The following is a 12,199-nucleotide window of genomic DNA, read 5'->3' on the forward strand; positions in this document are numbered from 1 at the left end:
TAAAGAAACCCCTAAAAGCAAGTAGAATAAAACATTATACAAAAAAAGAGGTGCCCGTCAGAACTCCAACAGCAATAAGGGTTGCCCATCCTGTTGTACTTAATGCTTTTGTCCTAAATGTATCAGATAGTACCTAGGATTAGTATACTAGACTGAGTATACATTTTATGTAGACCAAATGGTCAAGGTAATTTTTGTACACATGCATATCATACATGTAAATAAAAACATTTTTTTACATTATACTATTTAAAACTGTACACAGAAATTATTTTACCATGAAAACAGCTTTTTAGTGATATGAATTACTGGCATTTTCAGTAAATATAAATTGGAATTCTTTGTAATGATTAATTCTACTGAGGTGTAGTGTGTAGATTTTCAATGGTATTTTAAGGATTGAAGTTAAACTACTCATATTAGTCTTCTTCCATCTAATTAATAGTAGGATTGTAATTTCTTACCATACTATGAAGCACATTAATTTTCTTGAAAGTGTAAAAAGACCCATTTACAAAAAACATGGAAAATATTCTTCAAAATAAGTATTAGAGAGTAAATATTAAATAGCAGAAGGTATCATTATAAGTTGACATTTCTTTCATATTTTTATCTCATAGCGTATCATCATAAACAGAAGATGCAGTTCAGATTTTAAAAAAATATTTTTTAGGATAAAAGGCAAATATTTTCTGGTAGTTTGATGATAATGATTGTAGTAGCAGCAGCAAAGAAAATGTATATTCATGTTCTGGATCACATTCCATATAGTATATACAAAAATGTATAAGAGAAAATTCCTGCAAACATCCATAAAACAGTGTGTTTGCTGGCATATAAATCCTAATAAACCCACTCATCTATTTGTGAGGGGTATTTAAGAACAGATTAATTCCATGTCTTTTCTTTTGTTTGTCTTCTAATGTGGTGTCAAAGGGTAACTGATTGGGTGGAGCCAGAACCCTCAAACAAGTAAGGATTCCCTTTTATGGCATATCTATTTCTCTCTCCCCCTCATATCTTTCCTCTTTTTGACATCTTTTCTTTCTCATCCAGGCATCCAATGGCAGGAAGTGTACAAGTACTTATTTCCAAAGATCTGAATTGATGTCTTGCAGCAAGTTATTCTATTTACTTCATATGCTCTAACATGGAATTGAGCAATCCCTTTCAAGTTGAGGACATATTGCACTTGGATGGTAAAGCAATGGGCAGTTATAAAATGCAGTTGAGATAGAAATAAATATATTTTTATCTTTAACTTTAATGACTTGCAGTGGATAATTTTTAAATGGATAAGTTTATGCTAAATATTCCAAAAGACAATCAAATGGTTCCACCAAATTTTGTTATTGACTGAGGAAGGAAGTCAAATAACTGTATCAAGTTTTGACAGCTGCATGCTACCACTGATTGCCCATCCAGATGAACCTCGTGAAACACCTGCATCAGAGCTTTTCTTTTAATACAGCATAGGCAATAGATCAGATGAAGAATCTGTGCCCATACAGATGTTTCTGAACAGCAGTTGTCCACATCCTTTATTGCTAACCATGCTGGCTAGTATTACAGTATAGAAGATTATAGCACAGGTACTGGTTCCTCATTCTAGCTCTACAACATCAAGTCAATAACAATTTTTCACATGACCATCTAAAAGACTTATCTCTTTTTAATTCACCAGGTATTTGCAACATGACAAAATTGTAGATAACATAGTAAAGAAAAACATGAACAGGGAAACTATTCTGTAGTGTTTTAAAATAAATTGGGAAGTAGTTCTATTTATTGCAGAATTGATAAAAGAACTACTGTATAATGATACATTAAAGACACCATATGCTTTCTACAATCTAATTAAAAGAAATAAAGAAATGCAAGCATGCTATGATTTCTTGACCAGAATTTGATCGAACTAGCAATTTTGTTTATAATATCCATAGATCCCTATAGATATAAATTGACATATAAATGAAATCCAATTATTTAAAGGAACATAAAAGATCAAGAAATCAACAGTCCAATATTTGACAAGTAAAAGAAAAAATGCCAACATATTAATGTCTAACTTTATGACTTTCTTAACTGTACCTATCACAATAACTTAACCTACTTAAATCTTCTGTCTTCATCCTTTTTCAATTTTGAGTAGTTGAGATGCTATGAAAACAAACAAACAAACCAAAAAAAACCTCCAGACAGTGGAGACAATGTGTACAAATTGATGCTTGCTGGTAGCCAGTCCCAGACTAATACTTAGCAATTAAACTAACATATCACATAATATTAGAGCATAGAATTTAGAGACCAATTTAAGTTTGCTTTCACTTGGATAAGGCTGAAGGTTTATATGATGGTGCTCAGAAATTGCATAGTTGCTGCAATGTAATACAGCTATGACACAAAATGCCACAAAACTGCAAGGCTAGTAATTTTAAAGAACCAAGAACTTGATGCTTGAGTACCCAGATTTCTGCCGCCTTTATAAATGGAAAATGTTTTTATTGTGGTTGTGGTTGTGGTGTCCATCTTTTCCATTATTGGTATGGTTTCATTTTTGTCTCCTGATTTCACACTAAAAACATCTGAAAAGAAACACAAAGAAAAGAATTGTTACTTATTTGGCAAACCATGTCAATAAAAATAATGATGATTTTTATGGTACCAATAGTCGCACATCTGAAAATAAGACCCGTAATATAATCTACTATTTATGTTCTCTCAATAATTTAATTCAATTTATAACCAGGTTCAGGCCTAAGATTGTTAGTAATCTGATAGTAAAAATAGAATCCATAATGACTTTCTGTTGAATAAACTGGAGTGTGAAATCTGTACTTATATTGTAGAACAAAACACTATCTGTCCTGTGAATCAGAAAAAATAAAAGAATCCACTATATATCTTATATCTGATAGATTTGTTTTTAAAGAATACATACAATAGTTTAATCATTGGCTTGATAACAATCTAATTAGCTAAAATTAATGGAACAGTCACATTGGCATTTGACTTTGTAACATATTCACATTTCAGTAATGATGGGATTTGATTTCACTGAATGCACTTCCAATTCAACTGATTGCAGGGCATTTTTACTCAGAATCAAATAAACATTACTAATTTTAAAAAACCCAATCTCCCCGTCCAATTGGGCCATTTTTTCATTATTATTATTATCCTAAAATTTGGTCCTTTAAACTCCCTAAACCATCCAATTGGGTGGTCCCAACTATTTTCGTGACATCATGTCATCACCAGACCATACGTTGTTAATATTGTTATTCTTTCAGTGTTGCATTTAGTAACAATAGCTCTTTAACTGATTATTGAACATTAAGATGATAAATGATACAAAAAATAATTTTATGTAAGCTAAATTAGTGATGTCTTCACAATCACTTATTGTTTGATACGTTGTTAAATCAGGTTTCTATGTATCAGGAGAAATTGCCTGAGGTTGTAAGCTCTTTGTTCCACTATAGACTGAAGGACTGAAAGCTCCTCAGTGCTGGAAACATTCAGAAATTATAAAAAATATTAATACGATGTATATTCATCTAAACAGAAAGGGGATTGAAAAGGGGTGAATACAAAAAGCAAAATGGGAAGAGACAATAAAAGAAGAAAGGAAAGGAAAGAACAGAGGAAAAGGTAAAGGAAAAAGGAGAAGAGTATAAAAAAGTTTGACCAATGGAAATGAGGTGAGCAGAAGAAATCTAAGGCAAACTGGGCAGCAGAGGCAAGTCAGATTGCTCAGAAAAGCAAAATAGGGTAAGGGCATGAAAATAAATGAAAGTGGTAGCCTTGGAGATGATTGAATGATAAAGGAGGCAGGAATGGGAGGAGAACCATATTCTGTTCTTTTGCCTTGAGAGATGTCTAAATAGACCTATGTTGGCAATATATTTACAATGGCTTTGAAAAATGTATGAGAATGAAGAGAGAGAGAGAGAACTATATTTTGCCTCTGTGATCTAAACTGAAAGGACTGCTATGACCCTTTTATGTCCTCAAAGAATAATGTTTCAATTAGCTTTCCTTGGAGATATTTTTCTCAGCTGCTGCCTTACTTCCATGAAATAGCATTCTCTGATATCTGAATGGCTCCTCCTAGACTGGGTTTCCATGAGCCCATTAAAACATGATTATTCCATCAGGCCTTGGGGTTAGAAAGTTTTGAGCTTGTTTTCTCCAATAGTGGAAAGTGGACTCAGTTTATTAATATGATTCATAGTGCCAGTGTTATTTTTACATTATTTATATGCTTTGCTTTTCCTATGTAGTTTTAACCTGACTTGGAATAGAGATATATGCTACCTGGAGTTGTTTGCAATTACAACTGACTAGAAACTCAGTAAAGCAAATATTTTAAATTGCTAAAACAATAACAAAAATATGAGGTAGCAAGAATATAAAACACATCAGTAGAATTAAAACAGAAGTCTCATTGAACAGATTTAAAGTTTATTCTAATATTTAACTACCATCTCTGAGTTGGTTGCATAAGCTAATTTTTGTAACTGTGGCACCATAATAAGAGACCAGCAGTAGATCTGAGCCCTCTAGCAGATACATAAGAAAGAAAGTACTCCATCAAGTATTCATATCTTAAACCAAGGCTGGCTTTCTATGTCATGACAAACATTGTGAATTTGATTGCTTGATATGAAAGAAACAATGGAATGATATGAATATAAACTCCTGCTAGATTGTCCAATTTCCCACTCCAGCATTTTCTCACTAGTGAACCTCAAAGTGAGATGTTCTGGAGCACATCACTAAATTCCACTGTTGAGATTACTAGTGCGTGAATTATGGCTACCAGTGAAACTCATCTGATTGCAGTGAAGTTGTGTAAGCCAGGAAAGTTTAAAATGTTAAACGAAACAGTTAATTGCGGGAAGGAAACAAGAACTAAAGGTTTCTGCCCATGAGATATTAATTAGCTTGAGGAGAAGGATGGGTATGGGTATAAGGCTGATAGCAGACGAAAAAATTTCCCCCATGAGGAGGTGACCCATTGAATTCAGTTAAGGTAATCATGGTCTGGAAAGCAAACAGAGGGAAAAGGAAAAAGAAATAATTTGAATGTCTAGCCCAGAAAGAGGGAGAGAGAATGTTGCATGCAAAGACAGAGTAAACATATTTTCCAAAGAATTAAATGGTGATGTAGAATGGAATTTTATAATTTATGACTATCCTGTTTCTCCAAGAACAACAGGCAGCCCCACTTCTACCCAAAATAAAACTGGAATACACAAGACTTTTTACAGCTACTCTGACAATTATCACCTAATTATGTATCCCATAGTAGTTAGAGATCATGTCTGGATTTCTACAAGGGGTGTCCATTCCTCATGCCTATCTGAGAAGCTAGATTCCCTTTGACAAGCCAACCTTGTAGCTTTTTTATTGCAACTGCCAGCCACACAAAGGATACACTGTGTTTTCCACCATTTCTTTCTGGTATAAGAATGCACTCTTGCTCTTTGTGCACCATTGTTATGTCACCTCCTAACCCTAACCCTATTTCAGGGGGAAATGGAGAAGATTTGAGGTAGAGTACATTCTAGACACCCAGCAAGCTTAACTATTAGGTTCATTTGAAAGCCATCTGGATACATAATGTTCGTAGGGATGTTGCAAGGAAATATACATATCCTTCTCCTTTGATCATTCCATTTGCATTTTCCCTGCAAATGAAAACTTTTGAACCAGCTGTTCAATGAAGTTTAGCATTTGCCAGTAGTTTTGGATGCTTTGAAGGGAAGGTGGGACAAAAAGAAATTATATGAGTGAAGAGAGAGACTATATCACACAAAAAGGAGGACAGTTCTGAAAATATGGAGATTGCTGCTAAGGGAGGGAGGGAGGGAGGGAGGGAGGGAGGGAGGGAAGGAAGGAAGGAAGGAAGGAAGGAAGGAAAGAAAGAAAGAAAGAAAGAAAGAAAGAAAGAAAGAAAGAAAGAAAGAAAGAAAGAAAGAAAGAAAGAAAACAAACCACAACCCCCCACTGCCAGGAAATTTAGACTTGATGAACAATTCAGAAATGGTGTAAATCAGCTTAAAGGAAATAAATAGAGATGAAGGAAAGGAAATAAACTGGAAGCAGAAGAGGAATAATCCAGTACTTCTAGGTGCATTGGAAGGGAAAAAGTAGAAGAGGGGGCACTTTGTAAGAAATAAGCTGAGGATAATTGCATAAACATTCAATGACTTCTTACTTTCTAGACCAGAGTTAATTACTATATTTTTCGCATTGTAAGATGCATCTAGGCTTAGAGAAGTAAAACAAGAAAAAAAATATCAGGTGGAGCCTGAGAGGACCACAGATAGGTGTTCTCTCATGTGCCAGCTTTGCCTATTGACTCCTGCACTGTGGAAAAGAGACAAAAGAAGTGGTCAATGACAAAGACAGAAGACGTGGAGTTCAGCACTGTAAAAGCACCCTGCTACTGCAGCCTGGCTGTTATTTACCAAAGGACTGGCACTGATGCATAGACATTTCTACCCTCTTTTTTGGGGAGTGGGGGGGATGCATCTTATGGAGCAAAAAATACGGCAATTTATAGGAAGAGGATAGAGGGAAAAAAAACTACAGGTTTGTGCCGTTTGGAACAAAATAACCACTTGCTCATTGATACTGACAACAATCAACTTCGCAGTATTCAGAGTTTCTGAGCCGTTTCATAACATCAACCTTTATTTGGAAAGACAATTGGCTTCTGTGATGTACATAATAACTGTAAGAGAATCAGATTGTACCATCCCTGTTTTTTTTAATGATAATGCAGTTCCAGGCATAATTCCTTGCCCTAGTAATGAACTTCAAAGGAAAAAAAATGGAGGAAATAAATATGTATGGGTGCAAATAATACTAAAAAAGATGGAACACCTTATAAATGACTTAAATGGATCCATGTCATGTGAAATTCTCCAATTTACCACCCTTCCTGATTCCTTGGGGTTATGTCCAGCAGATTGCTGTTTAATGTAGGGCTACAAAATATTTTTTTGAATTTTTTTTTTTTTGCTGTCATCTATTGTTTGTCTAGACCAGGGCCCCGCAAGTTTGGCAACTTTAAGACAGCTGGAGAATTCTAAGAGTTGAAGTCTACAGGTTTTAAAGTTGTCAAGTTTGGGGACCCCTGGTCTAGATTTTGGCAGCCCAGGCCTGATAGCCCTATTTTAGTACATTTTTTAAATTCTGAAATATTATTGTGTGATTAAACAGATTTGTGATTATTCAAAATATTTGTATATCATTTCTCTATATAATAAAGGGTTGATGTTTAATTTTTGAGTCAGCAAGTCATGAAACCTTTCAGCGGTCATTCCAATTTCTACTGTTATCTACAACAGAGGGCATAAAGAGACTACCAAATTCTTACTGGACCATTTCAGCAATCCTCCCTCCCTCTCTCCCTCCCTAACAGACCTGTGCTAGCCCGAGACATCTTTTATGAGAGTTTGTATTTTGATTGCAATAAACATTAGCACTTACACTAGAACTTTGAAAACACAGGAAAGGTTTAAAAATAAATCATGGGAATAGGTATTTTTCTGAAAGCACCTGGACTTTCTTTCCATCACTGTCATGCTGTCAGCTGTGGTAAAGGCACTATTTCACCATCCTTTTATATCACACTAGCCTGCTGACTTCAGCTCTCTAGAGCCTGCAGATTAAATAAAGACTTCACAAAGTTAAATCTATTCTTCTCTTTCACTTGACCATATCCAGGATTGTAACTTGATTTGCTGCTCTAAATTGGCTAGGATGGGAACTATTAATTCATTTATTCTTCTGATATTGACTTAAGCAAACATCTAAAGTAAAACTGAATGCTATCTGAAAAAAAGAGAAGAAAATGTAGGTGTGTTGGCATTTTAACAGCTTTTCCTTCAGTACTGCAACACTGCTTAATGCACTATATAACAAGCATTAAATAATACATCAGGAAAATCTGCTTTTAACCTTCCCAGGGAAAGATTCTCAGTGTTAGTTTTCTCTTTCACTGTAGTTTCACAGCAATTTCTTTTATGGCCTGCTGGCAATTAAAAGATAGATTAGATGTGCCAACAGGGCATTTTGTAAATCTCTGTTTAAAAATTAAATGCATGTTCTTTGATAAAGTACTGTTATTGTATAAAGCTATCTTTTCATTATAAAGCCTAAGCTTAGCAGGATTGCAATGTTTTACTTATCTTCCCTGGGAATTATTCCCAAGACACAAAGATAGACAAAGAAAACAGAAAAGTGCAAAACAGCCTCCTCTTAAATATCAAACCTATTAGGAACAAATACCTGAGAGAATGCAATAGTGGTTCTCAGATACTCCCTAGGCTATAGTTATAAATAACTTGAAATGCAATCATGAGCTATAATGCTGCTCCAATGGAGAGCATGAATTTGTAGGACTCTGAAAACAAATGGAGGTAACTCTCCCCAACAGAAGAAGAAAACTAGACAGATTTCACAAGGAGTGCATCTATTTGCACTTTGGCATCCAGTTTTATCATATGCTAATTCTATCTATACATTAAACTAATAATTCAAGCAGATCTCCTCAAAATAGGACTTCAATATGCATTTTAATGCTTACTTTTTGTCAAAGTAAATATTTGAAACTGTGTTCTTTCCAAGTATTATTTAAAGCAGGCAAGTGAAAGGTAGCCTTAATGATGAGGTGCTTTATGCTGCAGCAGTGAAGCTGTATTACAATAGATGCTGCACTACTATTATTTCATTTTTATCACTTTTGGTACCACTAACTGAAATTGGTTTTACACCTCCAAACAATGATCTCTCAAAACAAGGTAATAACCTTGGAACTTTTTTAAATAGCCCCAACCTATTTCCAAATCATGCATTATCTTGACATCATGACCACTACTAATCATTTTCAAATGTGGCTGGAACAGAAAATTGGGAAAAATGAAAGAGTCTGCTTTTTAGAATGAAAGTGGCAATTATAGAACCCTCAAACTGCCATGCCTGTAATATTCATTATACAAGTCTGGGGTCCTAATGAATTCTTTTCTGATGAAGATTCGGTTGAGTTAGTCAATTGATATGTATTAATGCAATAGTATGCATGATTAATAGTTTATGGGTTTCTTCTGTTAATTGTTGATCAATTTTTAGAATAGAATAGAAACAGAACAGACTCAAGCCTCTATTCCCTGCCAGTGTATTGCTTTAGCCAACATATGGCAACAGTGAATTAAAAAAGAATCTAATAAATGGATACATATGTCTTGGTATGCCTGCAGAAACTAAGGAAAAATAGTGATTGTAGCACAGATGTGGAAAACTCCAGAAATTTCTGCTCTATATTACTGTATGTTTTTACTTGGCATGCCCATGAATCTCACTTCCCCATTTCATTGAGATTTTAAAAATATATATAAAAGTCCAGACTAACAATAAATTTTCATTGTAAACATACAGATTAATCTCTCTTTTTTAAAAAACACAAGTGAATCTAAAGTTATTAATTATTGAACAAATTCATATTAGAAATTGATTTTATGTTTATTAATACTCTTTGTTTCAGTTGTTCTTCATAGTGTTTTTTTCTAAAATTATAACCAGTTGATACATATTTTTGAGTAAATGTTGCATGAATTGCTAAGATGGCACTGGACCAATTTATTTATTATAAGGTTCCCCATTTTATGTGCTACAATCCTGAATGGCTCACAAAATTAAAAACAGAAAAATGCAACAAAAACTCCCCAAAACCACTCTTCCCTAGATCTTCTTTTCATTTTCTCAATATCTGGATTCATCTCACTCTACCCCAATGACTGCAGAAATGGCAGTTCTTGAAGGCCTTCAAAAAAAGTTATGTTTATATGAAAATCAAATTTTATTCTCTGGCTCTTGCTGAAAATTACTCCAATATTTAAAAAAAACTATAAAAAAATCAAAACCCAGACATCCATATAATTCCTCTCAGAGTAGCATAGCTATGGAATAAAAAATAGTCTAAACTAACATTTTAAAACCTACATAAGGAAGAAAAATCTGTGATAGGCTGCTATTGAAATAAATTATTGAGAAAACACAACATGGCAACCAATTTGACCATAAAAACACAGTTGATTAGAGTTATACTGAGAGAACCATGTCAAAAATGTTTTGATATGTTTGTACATTTGAGGCACGACACTTATCTATCAGAATACTTGTGATACTTTGTGAATGAACCTCAAGAGGTGTTAGCAGCTGGCGCATCTTGTCTGATCTTAGAAACTAAGCAGGATTTGGCTGCTTAGCACTTTAATGTGAGAAAAGAAGAAGGAGACAGAGACAAACCACTTCCATATTGTTGCCAAGAAACTGGAGCATTATCAGGAATCAAGTTCAACTTGAGGGCATATCTGTCTAGTAAACAAATGACAGCACCAAGATGGGAACAGGGTAGAAGGTGCATTGTATAGGACAGCCTATAGGACTGAAAATGCAAACATCTCTTAGGAGTTCCACTTCTCACCCAATCCTATTCCTAATATTTCTGTCTACACACACACACACACACACACACACAAACACATGATATCATTCAGTAGAGGAGGGTGCATCTGTTTTCTGCCAAACTTGTTTTTTTGTGAGATCCATAGGAAGCTGCAAATATGACATCAATTGAGATTTGTTTAGCTCTGCTTTAAAAAGTATAACTATTTATGATTTTGACTCCTAATAACCAAATGTGCATTTCTTTATTATTATTTAGTTATGGCCTCTATGGTCATGCATTTTATTGCATATAAATGAAAGTAGGCATATTGTGTGTGTGTGTGTGTGTGTGTGTGTGTGTGTGTGTGTGTGTGTATTTTTTCTGAAGTTCTCACGGGTATTTGTATGTGGATCTTTGGTTATTCAGGTTTTCTCCCGTTTCTCTACATGGGAGAAAACCCAAATAACCAAAGATCCATATGTATGTGTGTGTGTGTGTGTGTGTGTGTGTGTATATGTATATGTATATGTATATGTATATGTATATGTATATGTATCTATCTATCTTAAGTTTTCGCGGGTACTTACATGTATGGTATTCAGCTTTGTTCGGGTATTTTCCCACATCATTATAGTTGTGCTTTTAAAGTTGTAGCAACATTTCAGCAGAATCTCATCTGCCACCATCAGGCTTCTGTATTGTGTTCATCTGTGAGTCAGACTTTTACAGTTGTTTCAGTTTTAAATTTGGGGCTAGCCTACTGCTGTGCCAGAATGGTTTTTTCTTCATCCTGATTGGTTGGGAGTCTTGGTCTGTGTTTATTGGTCTTGGAGTTTGCACGCTTCCAAATAATTGACAGTCTGGTGGAGTCATCTCTTCTATTCATGCTTTCAGGTCTTTTTTCAATCTCTATGGCTTCTCTGATAATCCCAAAAGAAAAATAGATCATCCCAAGAGGAAAATCATCCAGATGCCCCAAACTATATACGACTTCCCAAAAATACATAAAGAAGGCATACCTCTCAGACCCATAGTCAGCTCCAGAGGAGCACCACTACAAAACCTAGCCAAATACCTAGCAAAGCAGCTACAGACCCATGCTGAAGCAGCATCACATGTATAAAACTCATACCACCTCTTGGAAATGATCAAAGATCTACACGTGGAACAAGAAGATCTGCTTGTAAGTTTCGACATGGTTTCACTATTCACTCAAGTCCCAATAAAAGAAACCCTACAAATCATCAAAAATAAATACCAGCCACCCAAACACCTCATGGAACTAACAGAACACTGCTTAACCAACACATATTTCATATACAAAGGACAAAGATACAAGCAAATTGAAGGAGCCCCTATGGGATCACCACTGTCACCCGTCACTGCAAACCTGTTCAGGAAGAATTCGAATCCAGTGCCCTAGCCAGTGCCACCCACAAACCCAAACTATGGTTAAGATACATCGATGACACATTTGTTATTTGGCCCCATGGTAAAGAAAACCTAAACAATTTCCTAACACACCTATGCAGCATACACCCCAAAATCAAATTCAGTAATTAGTAACTTGATTTTGGGGTGTGTGCTGTTTAGGTGTGTTAGGAAACACACCCCAAAATCAAGTTCACCATGGAAACAGAAACAAACAAGCAAACAACTACCATTCCTAGACGTACTAATCTACAAAAAAACAGATGCCCCCCGAAGACACACCGTATACCAGAAGAAAACACA

General features: G+C 34.9%; 1 protein-coding gene across 2 annotated transcripts in view; it reads right to left on the bottom strand.

Moving 5' to 3' along the window:
- Positions 1 to 1,637: 1,637 nt before the first annotated feature.
- Positions 1,638 to 12,199, bottom strand: part of LOC113436827 (glypican-5-like) — a 358,073-nt gene continuing 347,511 nt past the window's right edge. For both annotated transcript variants that reach the window (XM_087933156.1, XM_026701472.2), the window contains one exon: positions 1,638 to 2,585. In XM_087933156.1, the coding sequence (XP_087789282.1) occupies positions 2,395 to 2,585 (191 nt within the window). In that variant the 3' untranslated portion in view covers positions 1,638 to 2,394. The remainder of the gene's footprint in view (positions 2,586 to 12,199) is intronic.

The sequence above is a fragment of the Pseudonaja textilis genome, chromosome 4, assembly GCF_049901715.1.
Source record: "Pseudonaja textilis isolate UNSWEBS1 chromosome 4, rPseTex1.2, whole genome shotgun sequence".
Lineage (NCBI taxonomy): Eukaryota > Metazoa > Chordata > Lepidosauria > Squamata > Elapidae > Pseudonaja > Pseudonaja textilis.